Here is a 20,476-nt window from a genome sequence, read left to right on the forward strand (position 1 = left end):
ACCTATGGGGTGAGATTTTACAGCCTCGAACATCCCAAAACCATAAAATCCCGCCCGAGGTCAACGACCTTCCCATTGTCCGCTCCTTGCCCACTCTGATTCCAATGGCAGGCAGGGCAGTAAAATTCCGGCAATGCTCTATGTCCCTCCACTGTTCCTCCAGCAGGACTCATTGTACATAGAACCTGTACAGTGGTTAGCACTGCTACCTCACAGCACCAGGGACCCAGGTTCAATTCTAGTCTCGGGTCACTGTCTGTGTGGAATTTGCACATTCTCCTCGTATCTGCGTGGGTTTCCTCTGGGTGCTCTGGTTCCCTCCCACAGTCTGAAAGATATGCTGGTTACCTGATGAAGAAACAGCGCTCCAAAAGCTAGTGGCTTTTGCTACCAAATAAACCTGTTGGATTTAACCTGGTGTTGTGAGACTTTTTACTAGGTGCATTGGCCATGCTAAATTGATCCTATCGTCAGGGTAAATATGTGGGATTATGGGAATAGGACCTGGGTAGGTTTGAGGTTGGTGGACCGAGTGGCCTCCTTCTGCACTGTAGATTCTATGATTCTGTAACCCAATAAGAGTCAGTGTGTGTCTGGAACCTGCGCCTCAGTAAGTGTCAGTGTGTGTGGAATATACAACTCTGTAAGCTATATCTCAGTGAAAATCAGTGTTTATGAAACCTGTGTACCTTCAAGGGGTATTAGATGTGAAACCCATAAAACTTTGATAGTTAATGTCAGTAGAACCCATACCTCAAGAAAGTCAGTACTTGTGGAACCTGTATCCAGTGATAGTATGTGTGGGACCTGTACCCCATTGAGAGTCTATGCCTTGGAACCTGAAGTTGAAAACAAATGTCAGTGAAACCCTTAACAATTTTGGCGTCAGTGTCTCTTGACCCTGTACTTCAGCAACAGTGCATGTGTGGAGCTTATGCCTCGGTGAAAGTCAATACGTGTAGAACCTGTTGTATTTGTGGGAGCTGAACCCCAGTGAGAGTGAGGGTAGAATCTTCTGTTCTTGACTATCCAGGAGAGGCAGGAGCTGTCGTTTTCCAGGGATAGCAACAGAAGGTTCTCCAGTCTGGCCAGAACAGCCTGGACAGAAGTCACAGTGGATGTTGGTGCGTGGGCGGCCCAGCATAGGAACACCCAATAGTGCCATAAGTAGGTGAATGATCTGTGTGCTCTTCCAGGGTAAGACATTAGCATCCGAAGCTGGTAAGAGGAGCAGACCTCAGAGCTCAACAGCTTGTCAGCTCAAACACACAATGAGATCTTGCTTTAATTAAGGAACCTGATGTGTCAATAATTAATTTCTCCTTTCTTCACTTTGGTACCAGCAAGAAAAATGGAAGGTCAACAAGGGCAACCAGGCACCTAACCATCCTGAACTCTGAGCAGGATACAAAAACTGTAGACAAAAAATTCAAGAGTGAGAGACAAATAGGGGCACAGTACAAAGGAAAGTTAGGATGATTAAAAATGGCAAAAAGATATGTTTAAAGCCTTTGTATCTTAATGCACAAAGCATTCAGGATAAGGTAGACGAACTGATGCCACAAATCGAGATAGATATGATCTCATAACATTACCAAGATATGGTTAAACAAAGATCAAAACTGGGAACTTAATATCCAGTGATATTTGACCTTTTGGGAAGGGAGGAGGAAAAAGGTAGTGGGGGTACTGTTAATAAGAGATGAAACTGGGTCAGTAGTGACAGACCATCTAGACTCGGATGATGTAGAGTCATTTCGGGTGGATGTAAAAAAACAAGGGAAAGAAGACATTGGTAGTAGTAGTGTATAGATCTTCAAACGGCAACCATGCTGTAGAAAAGGGTAAATCAGTAAATAATGAAAGTATGTAATGAATAGGGCAATAATTATGGATGGTTTAATCTTCATGTTGACTGGGTTAATCAAGTTAGAAAGGGTAGCTATGACAACAAATTCATAGAATGCATTAGAGATGGTGTCTTAGAGCAATTTTTTATGGAGCCAACCAGGGAAAGGTTATCTTGAATCTGGTCATTGGTAATGAGGCAGGTTTAATAAGTGACTTCAGAGTAAAAGATCCCCTAGGAAGTAATGATCATAACATGATAAAATTTAATATTCAGTTTGAGAGAAAGAAGCTTGGTTGGAAAAAACTGTGTTTAACTTAAATAGAGGGAAATACTTTGAAATGAGGATAGAGTTAGCTAGTTGGATGGATAGATTATCAGGAAAGACAGCAAATAAGCAGTGGCAGCCATTTAAGAAGTTATTTCATGACACTCAGTAAAAATATATCCCAATAAGGAGGAAGATTCTAAGAGAGAGATAAACTAACCGTGGCTAACTAAGGAAGTTAATGAGAGTATTAAATTTAAAGAAAAAGCATATGAAGAGGCAAAAGTAATAGCCCTGAAGAGTGGGATAAATTCACAACCTAGCTAAGGAGGACTAAAAGATAATAAAGAGCAAGAAAATAACGAGTAAGGAATGACAAGTAAGCAAGTAAACTGACAAAGGACCCTATTTTACCATTTTGATTCTAAATGCTGGGCAGACTTGAAACTGGGAGAGTTTCAGATCTGACTTTTAGACCCATTCTCAGGTGTGCCTGCATGCACTGTGCCTGCAGAAATAGCAGCTAGTCTGAACCGTGCTGCACAAGCCTGTGAGCGGGGCTTAACTCACCCAAAACCCTGCAGCTCCGATCGGCACCTCCAATTGCATACGCACAGAAAAAAATGACAGATTAGCGTGCCCATACCACATCCCTCCCGGGCCAGATTACACTTCCCCTGGTCCCCACAGACATTGCCCCACTCCCCATAATGTTACTAGTTGCCTTATCTCCCTACGTCCACCACCCAGACTGATCGTGGACCCCTTCCCCCCACTGATCTCAGGCAGAGTGGCAGTGGACCCCCCCCACCAATCTCAAGCAGAGTGAGATTACCCTTAGCCTCGCCCTTGCCCTCGCCCTGGACCTTCCCGCATTAGGCTCCCATCTCCTCCGGGCTCCAATGGCTGTGTGACATCTCCCTCTTTCTCCCCCCTGTTAATCAGCACACCTGCAAGTGCTTACTTGCCTTCCACTCAATGCTAACAAGCAAACTGCATGTAACTTGCTGGAATGCTCTGTCAAACTGCCTGCAGCTGATTTGCCCTAGTGAGGGGCAGCCACATTAAAAATTCAAGAATGGACAGGGAGGTAGTACAGGACCATGTGTGCACAACCAGCCCTGTGATTTTTTTGAGGGTGACCCGGGCTGACTACTGGATGAGCAGAGGCGAGGCAGGAACTCTCTTTCCCGCTAGGAAGATGCAGACCTAGGGATTCTGACAGCAATGTGGCCTGGGAGGCAGTCACCACCTTGGTCAGTGGCCCTGCCCACCACTCCCCCACCCGCCCCTCCCACTGAACCAGGAAGCAATGCTGCAAGAAGTCATCTGGGCAACAAGGGTAGACTCCAACTTGCATCTTCCTCCAGATCCTCCCATCCCCAGCACCCTGCATGCTTCTGGCTCCTGACTCCCAAGAACCACCTTCCTATGCCCCCCAAGAGCCCAACTGCGCTTGGCCTGTAAGAACCACCACCTGATATTCTGCAGTAGTCACACCATCATTTCTTTCCTGGTTCCTTCTGTCACCATAGGAGAAGACTGAACATAACCCCACGAGAGGGCTAAGGCAGAGGTTGGTGAGCCAGACCTCTGGGTTCCTCTCCCTATTTGAGGAACGGCCACTGGAGCTCTCAAGGTAAGGTGAGATGCGGGCTGTCAGCAACAGTATGATCAGACTGCCATTGAGATGTGAGCACCTGTCATTCCTCCACTCACTTTGAGGCAACTTCTCAGGGACACGAGTTTTGAGTGTGAGGGGCAAGGTTTAAAGGAGATGTACGAGGCATATTTATTTGCACAGAGAGGATAGTGGGTGCCTGGACCTCACTGCTGGGGGATGTCAGAGAGGCAGATACGATAGTGACCTTTAAGGGGCATCTTTCCAGCTATGTGAATGGGATGGGAATAGAGGCATATGGTCCCCAGAAGGTTAGGGGATTGCAATCAGATGGGCAGCCTGGTCGCTACAGGCTTGAAGGGTCAAAGGGCCTGTTCTGTGATGTAATTTTCTTTGGCTTTGTTCTATGCACAAAGGAGAAATGTGAATCACATGTTTTGCATCCCAGATTCTTCTCCCTCCTTTGCAATTAATCTTGTGTCCTGTGTTGCAGGGGCAGAACTGGACGCCCCAGGGCTTTCTGGACTACAAGCCCCTCTGCAGTTCCCACCCACCCTGTTCAGGGCAGCTCAGATGTGTTGTCAGAGGATATGAATGAAGGGACTTCTGAGGGTGACACCATCTTGGCATCAGCTTCCACCTCAAATCACCACCCCAGATACTGACAAGTCGGTGGATCCAGTTAGTGGGGAGGTTTCTGGGTCACTTTCTGGTAGTCATGATGTGGAGATGCTGGCATTGGACTGGGATAAACACAGTAAGAACTCTCACAACACCAGGTTAAAGTCCATCAGGTTTATTTGGTAGCAAACGCCACTAGCTTTCGGGGCTCTGCCCCTTCGTCAGATGAGATAGTTATCCTCGCTATCCCTCACTGATGGAGTGCCCAAATCAGACTTTTATGGAGGATGTCTGTTTCGCGCTGATTCCGGATTGGCGAACACTGTCATGGTAAAGTTGGACGTGCAGCCCATCAGGTCAATTTAAATGCATGCAAATACATTTAAATGGCCGTCGTGTCCATTTTTGGTGGTCTTTCAGGTCAAACCAAGTTAACAAACTTAAATTACGTTCGGACAAAGAAAAAGGGGGCAGCTCCCCAAAAGGAGGGGGAACGGCCCAAACAGAAAAAAAGATACAAAGGAAACTTAAGACATGTCAAATCAAAATGTGATTATCGGGGTCTATAAGGCACCTCAGCCCCTGCGGTGCCCAACGGGCACGGAAGGCCTCAGCAGTAGATATATGTCCCTCTCCAGGGACACCCAGCCGCGAACGTAGCCGTGGTAGAGGGGCATGTCCATTTTTGGTTCTTGGTAAAGGGAAGACTGGTGCAAGGGCAGGCACGGATCATGCTATTCGCCTCATGCCTGACTCTACCAAGCTTTCACGCCCGAAAATGGGTGCAACTTGATAGTAAAATCAGGCTGTAAGAGATTCTTTAAATACCTAAATGAAAGAAAGCAATCAAATATAGGCCCTTTAGAAAATGAATCTGGGAGCTAGTTATGGGGAACAAGGAAATGGCAAATAGTTAAACAAATATTTTGCCCAGTCTTTACGGTGGGAGGAATAAAGTACCATCACCGTCACTAGAGAAATAGTATTAGACAAATTAATGGAGCTGAAGGCAGAAAAGTCCTCTGGCCCTGATGGCTTACATTCTAGGAACTTAAAAGTAGCTACAAATGTAGTGGATGCATTTTGCATGTAATTTTCCAAAATTCCTTGGATTCTGGAGAAGTGCCAGAGGATTAGAAAACTGACAATGTGACACCACTATTCAAAAAGTGAGGGAAGCAAAACATAGTTAACGATAGGCAGATTAGCGTAACATCTATTGTTGGTAAAATGTTGGAATCAGTTATTAAGGAAGTAATAGCAGTACATTTAGAAAATCATAATCTAATCAAGCAAAATCAGCATGGTTTCATGAAAGGGAAAACATGTCTGACTAATTCTTAGAGGAAATCTCAACCAGAGAGGATAGAGGGGAACTGGTAGATGTGTTATTTTTGGACTTTCAGAAGGCATTCTTCCTGGTATCTCACAAAAGTTTAAGTCATAAGATAAGGGTCCATGGTGTTGGAGATGGTATTTTGGCATGGATAGAGAGTTGGCAAATGGGCAGAAAACAGCGAGTGGAATGAGGGGTACTTTTTCAGGTTGGTGACTAGAGTGGGGTTCAGTGCGGGGACTGCAACTGTTTACAATGTATATTAATGACTTGAAGGGAGGATGTGAATGTACAATAGCCAGATGATACTAAAACAATGGATAGGCAAGTTGCAAGAGGGAGGTAAACAGTTTACAAAGAGATATTGAGATTTTAAGTAACTAGGCAAAAAAATAGCAAATAGAATATAATGTGGGAGAGTGTGAAGTTGTTTATCTTGGAAGGGAGTACAAAAGGATAGAATATTATTTCAATGGAGAAAAACTGCAGAAAGCTGCAACACAGTGCCTTGGGGCTACTTTTACATAAAATACAGTTAAGTTAGCACAAATGTGCAGCAGTTGATTAGGAAGGTTAATGGAACGTTGGCCCTTATTTCAAGGATTTTGGAGTATAAGAATAGGGAAGTCTTGCTGCAACTGTGGAAGTTACTGGTGAGACCACAGGGGCAATTCTTCCGAAAAAAATGAAGTGTCCTTCGGGGAGGAATATGAAAGCTTTTCTGACCTGTTTTTAGGCGAGCTGAGTGGAATGGATCTCTAGGACTTGGTGCATCATAGAGTCCCTAACAAATGTGGCAGTGGCATTGGCCACTTGATTGTTGGCCCTCCATTTGCTTCCCAGGAACCCTCCCATCCCCCCAATTGGCAGCCTCAGTGACAGTCCCCTCCCCCTCCCCCCACCCACCCCATGTACAGCCCTAATTCCACCCCTTTTCCAGCCCCGATTTCCCCCCCTCCCCCAACCCCACTGATGCAGTGGGTCTTTCCGCACCAACCCCTTGCCACCACCAATCAGCCCAGTGCCTCTTGAGAAGTGCTAGGATGCCAGGTTGGCACTGTTCAAAGGGCACCCCCCCAACTTCCTGGGGGTCCTCAATGGCCTCTGTCCCCACTAGCAGGGTGATCACATCTGACCCCCTTTAATCCTGGGGACCAGCTTTAATCCCCGCCAATGGTAATCTCTCCTGGTGGGATGGGAGACATTAGCGAGCCAGGAAGGTGCCGTTCTAAGTTGCAGAGCTGGGCCAAGAGGTGGCAGATGGAGTTTAATGCGGAAGAGTGTGAGGTAATTCACTTTGGCAGGAATAACAGATGTGTAGAGTATAGGGCTAACGGTAGGACTCTGAATAGTGTTGATGAACAGAGGGATCTAGGTGTATGTGTACATAGATCCCTGAAAGTTGGGAATCAAGTAGATAAGGTAGTTAAGAAGGCATACGGTGTCTTGGCGTTTATTGGTAGGGGGATTGAATTTAGGAGTCGCAGCGTCATGTTGCAACTGTACAAAACTCTGGTGCGTCCGCACTTGGAGTATTGTGTGCAGTTCTGGTCCCCACATTATAGGAAGGATGTGGAGGCATTGGAGAGGGTGCAGAGGAGGTTTACCAGGATGTTGCCTGGTATGGAGGGAAGGTCCTATGAGGAGAGACTGAGGGATTTGGGGTTGTTTTTGTTAGAAAGAAGGCAGCTAAGAGGGGACCTTATTGAAACATATAAGATGATTAGAGGTTTAGATAACGTGGACAGTGATAGCCTTTTTCCTCGGATGGAGAAAGCTAGCACGAGGGGGCATGGCTTTAAATTAAGGGGTGGTAGATATAGGACGGATGTCAGAGGTAGGTTCTTTACCCAGAGGGTGGTGAGGGATTGGAATGCCCTGCCTGCTGCAGTTGTAGATGCGCTTAGTTTGGGGGCGTTTAAGAGATCCGTGGATAGGTTTATGGATGGAAAGGGATTGGTTTAGGTTAGAGGGTCATTGCTTTTTAGGTACAGAACTTTCCATTGACTGAATTAATCAGGAATGGAGGGAAAGTTCTGTACCTAACATCAGTTTACTGCTGTTAACGCCCATGAGAATGTCATAGCAGTCATAGCTAGGGTGTAGAGAAAGATCAACTTAATGTGAGATAGGTCCATTCAAAAGTCTGATGGCAATAGGGAAGAAGCTGTTCTTGAGTCAGGTGGTACATGCCCTCAGACTTTTGAATCTTCTTCCTGATGGGAGAAGGTGGAAGAGAGTATGTCCAGGGTGTGTGGGACTCTTAATTATGTTGGCTGTTTTTTTGAGGCAGTGGGAAGTTGTAGACATGTCAGTGGGCGAGAGGCTGGTTTGAGTGATGAACTGGGCTTCATTCATGACCCTTTGTAGTTTCTTGCAGTCTTAGACAGAGCAGGAGCCATACCAAACTCTAAATATTTTCTATGGTGCATCTGTAAATGTTAGTGAGAGCTTTAGTGGACATGCCAAATTTCCTTAGTCTTCTACGAAAGAAAGGCTTTAATGATAGCACCAGCACCAGGACAGGTTGTTGGTGATCTGGACACCTAGAAAATCTGAAGCTCGCAACCATTTCTACTTCACCCCATTGATGTAGACAGGGGCATGTCCTCCACTATGCTTCCTGAAGTCGATGACTATCTCCTTAATCCTGTCCCTAAATTAGTTTCCCTCAATGTGGAATGCCATAATCATAGATAAAGGTGATGGGCGGAGGGGGACTGGTAATGTTAAAATGGCGGCACGGGCTCGTTGGGCCAAAGGGCCTGTTTCCCAGGCTGTTTTTGTTCTTTGTTCTTTGTCCTTCATTTTGTTGACACTGAGGGAGAGTCTACCAGATTCTCTGTCCCTTTCCTATACTCTGTCTTGTAATTGTTTGAGATCTGACCCACTATCGTGGTGTCATGAGCAAGCTTAAAAATTGAGTTGGAGGAGAATTTGGCCACACAGTCACAGGTATTAAAGGAATATAGTAAAGCACTGAGGACACAGCTCTATGGGGCACTGGTGTTAAGGATGATAGTGGAGGTGGTGATACCTGTCATTACTGATTGCAGTCTGTGTTAGGAAGTTCAGGATTCAGTCACAGAGGGAGGAGCTGAGCTCCAGGCCACAGAGTTTGGCAATGAGTTTTATAGGAATAATGGTGTTGAAGTGAGCTGTAGTTGATAAATAGCAGTCTGACAAAGGTATCTTTATTATCTAGATATCACAGGGTTGATTGCAGGGCCAGGGAGATAACGTCTGCTGCGGACCTGTTGTAGAGGTAGATAAACTGTATGAATCCAGGCAATCTGGGAGGGCGAAATGATTTGAGCCATGAGTATCCTTTCAAAGCATTTCATAATGATGAATGTCAGAGCCACCAGATGACAGTTTTTAGGCTTTTCTTTGGTACCAGGATGACAGTCATCTTTGTGAAGCAACTAGTGACCGCAGATTACTGTAAAGAGAGTCTGCAAATATCACCACCAGCTGGTCTGTGCAGGATCTGAGTGCTCATCTGGATACCACATCTAGACCAGTCACTTTCCATGGGTTGACCTTCAAGAAGGCTGTTCTGACACCTGTAATGGTGACCTCAGACACAGGTTCGTCCAAGGCTTCTGGGTTGGAGGGCATGCTCTCGCTTGACCTCTTGCTCAAAACAGGCATAGAATGCATTGGGCTCATTGGGGAGGGGTGCTAGAGATTTTACATGCCTTCATCTTCTAGTCTGTTATGTCTTAGTTGCCAGGGGTCTATGTGACTAGCCTGGGATTCTAGCTTGGTTTGGTATTGTCTTTTGGCAACTTTGATAGATCTCCTTGGATCATATCTGGCTTTCTTGTATAGGTCCGGGTCGCCTGACTTGAACACCTCAGACCTAGACTTCAGCAAGCACTGGGTATCCCTGTTCAGCCATGGTTTCCGTGTGGGAAACACGCAAATTTGTCTCTTTGGCACACACTTATTAATGAATTCAGTAGTGGCGTACTCGTTCAGGCTGCTTGCAGATTTTTAAAATACTGATGAGTCTACTAACTCTAAGCAGTCCCATTGGAGATCATTCGATTCCTCAGACCAACATCGCACAACTTTCTTTGATGGATTTTCCCGCTTCAGTTTTTGCTTGTAAGCCAGGAGCAGGAGCCCAGTCCTGTGGTCTGATTTGCCAAAGTCTGGGCAGGTGATAGAGCATTAGGCTCCAAGGCTGGTGTCAGGGTGAAAAGGGAAACTTTTGTGTCCCAGGTAAACAAAGTAATGTACCTTGTGTATAGAGTCCACAAGGACAGATTACACCCTGTTGAAGAGAAGTTGAAGCCCAAAAAAGGGCCATGATGGACATAAATCATAGAGGTTTATAGCATGAAAACAGGCCCTTCAACCTAACTTATCCATGCCACCCAGTTTTTACCATTAAGCTAGTCCCAATTGCCCACATTTGGCCCATATGCCTCTATACAAATCTTACCCGTGTAACTGTCCAAATGCTTTTTAAAAGACTAAATTGTACCTGCCTCTAATACTACCTCTGGCAGTTCGTTCCAGACACTCACCACCCTCTGTGTGAAAAAATTGCCCCTCTGGAACCTTTTGTATCTCTCCCCTCTCACCTTAAACCTATGCCCATAGTTTTAGACTCCCTTACCTTTTGGGAAAAGATATTGATTATCCACTTCATCTATGCCCTTTTATGCATATTATTTTACACACCTCTATAAGATTACCTGTCAGCTTCCTACGCTTCAGGGAGAAAAGTCCCAGTTTATCCAGCCTCTCCTTATAACTGAAACCATCAAGTCCCAGTAGCATTCTAGCAAATCTTTTCTGCGCTCTTTCTAGTTTAGTAATATCCTTTCTATAAAAGGGTGACCAGCACTGTACACAGCATTCCAAGTGTTGCTTTACTAATGTCTTGTAGAGTTTTAACAAGAAATCCCAACTGCTGCATTCAGTGTTCTGTCCAATGAAACCAAGCATGCCCAATGCCTTTTTCACCACCCTGTCCACCTGTGACTCCACTTTCAAGGAGCAATCAACCTGTACCCCTGGATATCTTTGTTCTACAACTCCTCAGTACTCTACCATAACTGAGTAAGTCCTGCCCTGCATCACCTTGCATTTATCTAAATTAAACTCAATCTACCATTCAGCAACTCACTGGCCCAGTTGATCAAGATGCCGTTACAATCCTAGATAATCTTCTTCACTGCCCACTATGTCACTAATCTTGGTGTCATCTGCAAACTTACTAACCATGCCTCCTAAATTCTTATCAAATTATTAATATAAATGACAAGTAACAGTGGATCTAGCACCGATCCCTGAGGCACACTGCTGGTCACACGTTTCCACTTTGAAAAACAGCGGGTGGTATGGTGGCACAGTGATTAGTATTGCTGCCTCATAGCTCCAGGGACCCACATTTGATTCCTAGCTTGGATCACTATCTGTGTGGAGTTTGCACGTTCTCCCCGTGTTTGCATGGGTTTCCTCTGGGTGCTCTGGTTTCCTCCCACAGTCGAAAGATGTGCTGGTTAGGTTGACTGGACATTCTAAATTAACCCTTAGTGTTCTGGGATGAGATAGGTTAGAGGGATTAGCAGGGTAACTAAGCGGGGATAGGGCCTGGGTGGGATTAGTATCAGTGCAGACTTGATGTGCTGAATAGCCTCCTTCTGCACTGTAGGGACTTTATGAAACCCTCTACAACCACCCTCAATCTTGTGTCATCCAGCCAATTTTGTATCCAATTGGCTATTTCACCCTGGATCCTGTGAGATTCAACCAAATGCAACAACCTACTATGCGACACCTTGTCAAGGCCTTGCTAAAGTCCATGTAGACAACATCAACTGTATTGCCCTTGTTTACCTTCTTGGTTCCATGTAGGCTTACATTAATGCTGCAAAACTGCAATGAAGTTACTGTGAAAATGCCCTGGTCGCCACACTCCAGTGCCTGTTCAGGTACATTGAGGAGGAATTTTAGCATGGCCAATGCACCTAATCAGTACATTTTTCGGATTGTGGGAGGAAACTGGAGCAAACACAGAAAAGTACAGCACAGGAGCAGGCCCTTCGGCCCTCCAAGCCTGCACTGATCATGATGCCTGCCTAAACTAAACTGTATTTACTTATAGAATCCATATCCTTCCATTCCCATCCCCTTCGTGTATTCATCTAGTTGCCCCTTAAATGCTGCTATCGTACCTACTCCCATTACCTCCCCAGGCAGTGCGTTTCAGACATTCACCACCCTCTCTGTAAAAAAAACTTGCTTCGCACATCTCCTCTAAACTTTTCCCCACGCACCTTAAACCTAGTACTTGACTTTTCTACCCTAGAAAAGACCATCTGACTATCCACTCTGTCCATGCCAGTCATAATCTTGTAGACCGCTATCAGGTCACCCCTCAAGTGCCTCAGGGGTCGGTGCTGGGGCCTCAGCTATTTACCATTTATATAGATGATCTGGAGGAGGGAACCGAGTGTAGGGTGTCGAAATTTGCTGATGACACCAAGATTGGAGGAAAGGCAAATTGTGCGGAGGGTGTGGAGAGTCTACAGAAGGATCTAGATAGGCTGGGCGAATGGGCCAGGAAATGGCAAATGGAATTTAATGTTGGCAAGTGCGAGGTGGTCCACTTTGGTAGGAATAATGGTAGGAAGGATTATCACTTACGTGGCGAAAAACTGCAGCAGGCGACGGTGCAGAGGGACCTTGGGGTCCTTGTGCATGAGTCGCAAAAACACAGCTTGCAGGTGCAGCAGGTGGTCAGGAAGGCGAATGGGATGCTGGCCTTCATAGCGAGGGGGATTGAATATAAAAGTAGGGAGGTCTTGCTGCGGCTGTATAGGGCATTGGTGAGGCCGCAGCTGGAGTACTGTGTGCAGTTTTGGGCGCCGTACTTACGCAAGGATATTTTGGCCTTGGAGGGAGTGCAGAAGAGGTTTACTAGGCTGATGCCGGAGTTGAGGGGGTTGAGCTATGAGGAGAGGCTGAATAAACTAGGCTTGTACTCGTTAGAGTTTAGAAGAATGAGGGGAGATCTCATTGAGACGTATAAGATGATGAATGGGATGGATAGGATAGAGGTGGAGAGACTCTTCCCTCTCAGAAAGGATAACAGGACTAGGAGGCATAGCCTCAAGATAGAGGGGGGGCGGTTTAGAACGGAGTTGAGGAGGAACTTCTTCACTCAAAGGGTGGTGAATCTCTGGAATTCTCTGCCCGAAGTGGTGGAGGCTGCCTCGCTAAATATTTTTAAGACGCGGGTTGATGGGTTTTTGATAAGAGAGGGGATTAAGGGTCATGGGGAGAGGGCGGGAAAGTGGAACTGAGCCACGACAGATCAGCCATGATCTTATTGAATGGCGGGGCAGGCTCGAAGTGCTAGATGGCCTACTCCTGCTCCTATTTCTTATGTTCTTAAGTTTATCCAACCTCTCCTTATAGCTAATATCCTCCACACCAGGCAAAATCTGGTGAACCTCTCCAAAGCATCCACATCCTTCTGGAAGAATTATACACAATACTCCAAACATTTGGAAGAAATCCACACAGACACTGGGAGAACGTGTAGACTTCGCACAGGCAGTGACCCAAGGCTGGAATCAAACGCAGGTCCCTGGCGCTGTAGGGCAGCAGTGTTAACCACTGTACCACCCTGCTGTCCTTGGAAGGTTACAAACTTCACGCTACCACTGAAAAAGGGAGAGATGCCTATTAACCTGACGTGAATAGAACAAAGAAAATTACAGTAGTGGAACAGGCCCTTTGGCCCTCCAAGCCTGCATTGACCGTAGTAGTGAAAATGCTATATTTTATTATAAAGGATGTGATAAAAAAAATTTAACAATCATGATCTGATTGGATATAGTCAGCTAGATTTACAAATGGGTAATCATGTTTGTCAAACTTGTTGGAGTTCTGTGAAGATGTTATTAACAAAATTGATAAAGGAGCATTGATGGACGTAGTATATTTGGACATTCAGGAGGCATTTGATAAAGTCTCCCACAGGAGCTTGATTAGCAAAATAGAAGTACATAGGATAGGAGGCAACATTCCATCATTGATTAAGGATTGGCTAACAGGCCAAAACAGAGTAGGAAAATGGGTCATTCTCGCATTGACAGGCTGTGATGATTGGGGTACCACAAGGATCAGTACTTGGGTTCCAGCTACTCACAATATATATCAATGATTTGGATAAGGGGCCCAAATGTAATATTTCCAAGTTAGGAGGTGATACAAAGCTACGCAGAAATGCAAATTGTGAGCAAGATATGAAGTGGCTACAGGAGAATTTAGACAGGCTTACTGAGTGGGCAAAAACATTGCAGATGGAATATAACATGGGAAAAATGTGAGGTTATCCACTTTGATAGAAGGAACAGATGGTGCTAAGTATTTGCTAAATGCTAAGAAATTAGAAAGTGTGGATGTACAAAGGGACATTGGTACTCATGTGTATAGTAACTGAACTCTAATATGCAGGTGCAGCAAGCTGTCAGAAAGGCTAATGGAATGAAATGGATTTGAGTAAATGACTGGTGGGGTTTTGCTTCAGTTATATATCTGGAGTAGCATGTGCTGTTTTAGTCCCCTCACCTCAGGACATTTCTGCCATAGAGGGAGTGTACTGAAAGTTCACCAGACATGTTCCAGGGATAGTGGGACTGTCTTATAAGAGAGACTGGGAAAACTGGGTCAGTATTCTCTACAGTATTGAAGAAGGAGAGATGATCTCATTGAAACCTACAAAATATTTAAAATAGACAGGGTACATTCAGATAAGATGTTTTCCTTGGTTAGGGAGTCTACAACCAGGGGTACAATTTCAAAATAAGGGAGGAGTCACTTAGGACTAAGGTGAGGAGAAATTTCTTTACATACAGGGTTGTGAATGTATGGAATTCTCTACCCCTGAGGACTGTGGAAGCTCAGTAATTGTGTATGTTTAAAACAGAGATCAACAGATTTCTGATTAATTACATTAAGGGTTATGGGCAGAGTGTGGGTTGTAATAACCCACAGGACTTGTATGGAGAATCACCTCCCTGTAGGGGTCATTGAATATGACCCCTACAGGGCTTGGTAATTAACTCAGTAGGTGGAACTATTATACCGAGTCCTGTATAAAGCAAACCCTGAGTGGGTCCATGATTGTATTATTGCGGTTGGGACTTGTTTATTTTCAACACAGGCTTGTGATTTTGCCTTTCTTTATTTTGTGCAAAAAAAGCACTATTCCTTTACAGCTGATTCTGGAGTTATGTGGATAAAGGACGCTGAAGTATACGATCAGCCATAATCATATTGAATGGTGGAAAAGACTTGATGGGCTGAATGGCCTAATCCTAAAGAAAGAAGTTTTTGGATGGAAAATAGTTGAAGCTCTATTTAGGAATGAAATGGAGAGCTTCCGACCTGGCAGGAGATAGAAGTTTGGAGGAATTGGAAGTCCATAGTCAACCAGGAACTGGAAATTGTTGAAATGATGAGGCATCAGAAGAGATATGGATGTAATGGGGAAAGGCTGGACAAGTGGAGAAAAGGTGCCATATCAAGATAGGAGGAAATATGTTCAGTGAGGTAGCCCCGTGAAAGACCGGATGATGTGAATGAGGTAGAGCAGGTTTTTCAGGGCTGTGGTCTATAAAGTGGGAAGCCATGGAGGGCAGACCTGCAGAGGAGATCCGGTTAGTGATGGTCCTGGAATCAACTGCCTAATGTTTGATGATAGGGTCCTGATCCAGATGGAAGTGTTGGAGTTCAATGTCTGCTAACTGGAATATGAACCCTGTATTCTTGTCTTTCAATAATGCTAACAGTTTAATTAAGCAATGTTTGTATTTGTATAATCTATCCTTAATTTTTTAACAACTGTTTCATTACTCCTTTGCTTCAATTAGAACAGTAACAAGTTGTGACATTTATCATAAATGTTTAATCTATATAAAATCTGTGACTATTACCTGATTAATTGTAGTAATTTTAAGCCATTCTTCATCTCTCCTTGTAGCTTTTGTATGGTTTTGCATAATTTCACTTCCATCATGTTGTTTTGGATCTATGCTGATTTATATATGTTAAACTTTTACATACAGGAAATAAAGGCTTGCATTTATATAACTCCTTTGCCAACCACTGGACACGCCAAAGTGCTCTACGGCTAAAGAATTATTTTTTGAAGGATGGTGGCTGTTGTAATTTGGAAATGTGGCAGCTGATTTATGAACAGCAAAATTGTAAACAGCAATCTATTTTTTAATGTCGATTGAGGGATAAATAATGGCCAGGACAATAGGGATAACTCCTAGCTCTTCTCCAAAACAATGCATTCACGTAACAGCTAATTCACCGAACAGAGCAGAGCTGACCTCAGTTTATTTAATACCTCACCCAAAAGTCAGCACTCCGAAAGTGCACTGAAGTATCAGCCTTGATTCTTGTGAAATGGGACTTGAATATATAACTTTCCGTCTCAGAGGCAAGTGTGCTATAAACTGGCCATAAATGATGCCCATTTAGTTGTGGTTTCAAACAGTGTAGGTATGAATTTATAGCAATTGATAGAGTTCAAGGCAGCAACTTTTTAAGGTCCTGGTTTTGTGTGTCCCTGTCACAAAAACCGAATACTTGAAGTGTTAATTCATGCCAGTGAGCCCATAGTTTAACAAAATTGCTACAAATTTTTAAACATTAAGTCCACTTGTCAAAGAGAAAAAATTAAAAATGTTTATGTTCTTCTGTAGATATGAATTAGGAGCTGCTTTGTTTATTGGTTGGGCTGGATCTTCACTTTCCATATTAGGAGGTGCAATACTTTGTTTCTCCTTATCTAGTGGTAAAGATACTCCAAGGTAAGATCAAATAAGCTTACTGAGATACTATATCGATTGAAGAAGTGTTTAAAATCCTACTTTTATGGCAATAAATATACGATAATACACAAAGCAATTTACGCATTCTTACAGAGGATTTGTTTCTTTATCAAGCTGGAGGGACAGCATCTCATCTTCCGATAGAGCACATTACAGCCCTCAGGACTCAACATTGAATTCAACAACTTTAGACAGTGACCTTTCTCCTCCATCGGTTACTGACTGTATAATATCCATGATGTGGAGATGACATTGGACTGGGGTAAGCACAGTAAGAAGTCTCACAATACCAGGTTAAAGTTCAAAGGTTTAATTGGTAGCATGAACTTTTGGAGCGTTGTTCCTTCTTCAGTGAGTCGAGAGTTGTATTCACAAACAGGGCATACATAGACGCAGACTTAATTTACAAAATAATGGTTGGAATGCGAATCTTTACAGATAATCAAGTCTTTACAGGTACAGACAATGTGAGTGGAGAGAGGGTTAAGCACAGGTTAAAGAGGTGTGAATTGTCTCAAACTAGGACAGTTAGTGAGATTTTGTAAACCCAGGCAAGTCGTGGGGGATTACAGATAGTGTGAAGACTTACCCGAAGATCCGAGGCTGAATGCCCGTGACTGCTGAAGTGTTCCCCGACAGGAAGGGAACACTCCTGTCTAGCGATTGTCGAGTGGTGTCCGTTCATCTGTTGTCATAGTGTCTGCATGGTCTCACCAATGTACCATGCCACGGGACATTCTTTCCTGCAGCATATCAGGTAGACAATGTTGGCCGAGTCGCAAGAGTATGTGTCATGTACCTGGAAGATGGTGTTCTCATGTGAGATGATAGCATCCGTGTCAATGATCCAGCATGTCTTGCAGAGGTTGCTGTGGCAGGGTTGTGTGGTGTCGTGGTCACTGTTCTCCTAAAGACTGGGTAGTTTGCTGTGGACAATAAGCTGTTTGAGGTTGTGCAGTTGTCTGGAGGCAAGAAGTGGGATGTGGGGATGGGCTTGGCGAGATGTCCATTTTCATCGATGACATGTTGAAGGCTTCGAAGAAAATGTCGTAGCTACTCCACTCCGGGGAAGTACTGGACAACGAAGGGTACCCTGTTCGTCATGTCCCGTGTTTGTCTTCTGAGGAAATTGGTGCGGTTTTTCGCTGTGGCACATTGGAAATGTCAATCGATGAGTCGAGTGCCATATCCTGTCCTTATGAGATATCTTTCAGCATCTGTAGGTTTCTGCTGTGATCCTTCTCATCTGAGTACATCCTGTGTATACGGAGGGCTTGTCCATAGGGGATGGTTTCTTTAACATGTTTAGGGTGAAAGCTGGGCAAGTGGAGCATTGTGAGGTTATCTGTGGGCTTGCGGTACAGTGAAGTACTGAGGTGACTGTCCTTGATGGAGAAGTGAAGAGTGAATGTTGGACCCTTAGAGGATGAGAGGGGGGATTTAGTGGTGGGAGATGAGGAAATGGCTGAGGCTTTAAATAAGTTTTTTGCCTTAGTCTTCACGGAGGAGGACACGAATAGTTTGCCGGATCTTAAAGATAGAAGGATGGTAGGAGTTGAGGGCCTGAATGCGATTACTGTCACTAGAGAGGTAGTGCTTGATAAACTAATGGGACTGAAGGTGGACAAGTCCCCAGGACTGGATGGAATGCATCCCAGGGTTCTGAAAGAAATGGCAGAAGTGATAGTGGATGCCTTAGTAATTATTTACCAAAATTCGCTGGATTCCGGGGAAGTGCTGGAAGATTGGAAAACGGCTAATGTCACGCCGCTGTTTAAAAAAGGTAGCGCACAAAAGGCAGGGAATTATAGGTCGGTTAGTTTAACGTCTGTAGTTGGAAAAATGTTTGAATCCGTCATCAAAGAAGAAATAGCGAGGCACCTAGAAAAGAATGGTTTGATCGAGCAGACGCAGCACGGATTCGCTAAGGGGAAGTCGTGTTTGACAAATTTATTGGATTGCTATAAGGATGTGACTAGTGCGGTATGATGTGGATATGCCGGCGTTGGACTGGGGTAAACACAGTAAAAAGTCTGACAACACCAGGTTTTAGTCCAACTATCAAATTATTTACTATCAAATAAATCGGTTGGACTAAAACCTGGTGCTGTTAGACTTCTTACTAGTGCGGTAGACAGAGGGGAACTCGTGGATGTGGTGTTTTTAGATTTTCAAAAGGCGTTTGATAAGGTGCCTCATAAAAGGTTGCTGCAGAAGATTAGGGTGCACCGAGTTGGGGTAAGGTGTTAGCGTGGATAGAGGTTTGGTTGTCTAATCAGAGGCAGAGAGTTGGTATCAATGGGTGCTATTCTAATTGGCAGTTGGTGACTAGTGGAGTGCCGCAGGGATCGGTGCTGGGGCCTCAGCTATTTACCATTTATATAGATGATCTGGAAGAGGGGACTGAGTGTAGGGTGATGAAATTTGCTGATGACACGAAGATGAGTGGAAAAGCAAATTGCGTGGAGGGTGTGGAAAGTCTGCAGAGGGATCTGGATAGGCTAAGCGAGTGGGCGAGGGCCTAGCAGATGGAGTACAATGTTAGCAAGTGTGAGGTTATCCACTTTGGCAGAAATAATAGAGGAGGGATTACTATTTAAAGGATGAAAAGCTGCAGCATGCTACGGTGCAGAGGGACCTGGGGGTCCTTGTGCATGAGTCGCAAAAACCCAGTCTGCAGGTGCAGCAGGTGATCAAGAAGGCGAATGGGATGTTGGCCTTTATAGCGAGGGGGATAGAATATAAAAGCAGGGAGGTCTTGATGCAACTGTACAGGGTACTGGTGAGGCCGCAGCTGGAGTACTGTGTGTAGTTTTGGTCGCCGCACTTGCGCAAGGATGTATTGGCCTTGGAGGGAGTGCAGAGGAGGTTCACTAGGCTGATACCGGAGATGAGGGGGTTGGACTATGAAGAGAGACTAAATAGACTGGATTGTACTCGTTCGAGTTTAGAAGGATGAGGGGGGATCTTATAGAGACATATAAGATAATGAAAGGGATGGATAGGGTAGATGTAGAGAGATTCTTCCTGCTTAGAAAGGAAAGCAGGACTAGAGGGCACAGCCTCAAGATAAGGGTGGGGCAGTTTAGATCAGAGTTGAGGAGGAACTTCTTCACTCAAAGGGTGGTGAATCTCTGGAATTCTCTGCCCATTGAAGTGGTGGAGGCTACCTCGCTGAATATATTTAAGTCACGGGTAGATAGGTTTTTGATAGACGAGGGAATTAAGGGTTATGGGGAGAAAGCGGGAAAGTGGAAATGATCCACTTCAGATCAGCCATGATCTTATTGAATGGTGAGGCAGGCTCGAAGGGCTAGATGACCTACTCCTGCTCCTATTTCTTATGTTCTTACTTTCTTATGTGTGTGTCCAAGAATGCAATTGATTGCAGAGAGTAATCCACGGTGAGTCTGATGGCGGGATGGAACTTACTGATTCATCATACGTTTCAGTGATTGTTCGCTGTGAGTTCAAAGGACAAAAATGTATCAATGTATCTAGTGAATAGCATCGGTTGAAGGTCCTGTGCAGTGAAGAGGTCTTGTTCGAACCTGTGCATGAAGATGTTGGCATATTGAAGTGCAGATTTGGTCCCCATGGCTGTTCTGTGAGTCTGGATGAAGAACTGGTTGTTGAAGGTGAAGACGTTGTGGTCCAGGATGAAGTGGATGAATTGTAGAATTGCATCTGGAGATTGGCAGTTGTTGGCATTGAGTACACCAGCATCCCCCACGTATGCATTCTACACCAGCATACGTGGGGGATGCTGGTGTAGAATGCCGAGACATCCATTGTGACGAGGAGTGCTCCTGGTTCAACTGCTCCGTGTGTGCTGAGTTTCTGTATAGGAAGTCTGTAGTGTTGTGACAGAAGCTGGGGGTCCTTTGTATGATGGGTTTCAGGATGC

General features: G+C 44.7%; 1 protein-coding gene across 1 annotated transcript in view; it reads left to right on the forward strand.

The window, feature by feature from the left end:
- Window positions 1-20,476, forward strand: part of LOC145349480 (claudin-10-like) — an 89,542-nt gene that overhangs the window by 60,878 nt on the left and 8,188 nt on the right. Inside the window, exon 6 of the mRNA XM_080198018.1 lies at window positions 16,441-16,548. Coding sequence (XP_080054144.1) covers window positions 16,441-16,548 — 108 coding nt within the window. The remainder of the gene's footprint in view (window positions 1-16,440; window positions 16,549-20,476) is intronic.

Source organism: Carcharhinus amblyrhynchos, chromosome 10, assembly GCF_965287045.1.
Source record: "Carcharhinus amblyrhynchos chromosome 10, sCarAmb.v2.hapA, whole genome shotgun sequence".
Taxonomy (NCBI): domain Eukaryota; kingdom Metazoa; phylum Chordata; class Chondrichthyes; order Carcharhiniformes; family Carcharhinidae; genus Carcharhinus; species Carcharhinus amblyrhynchos.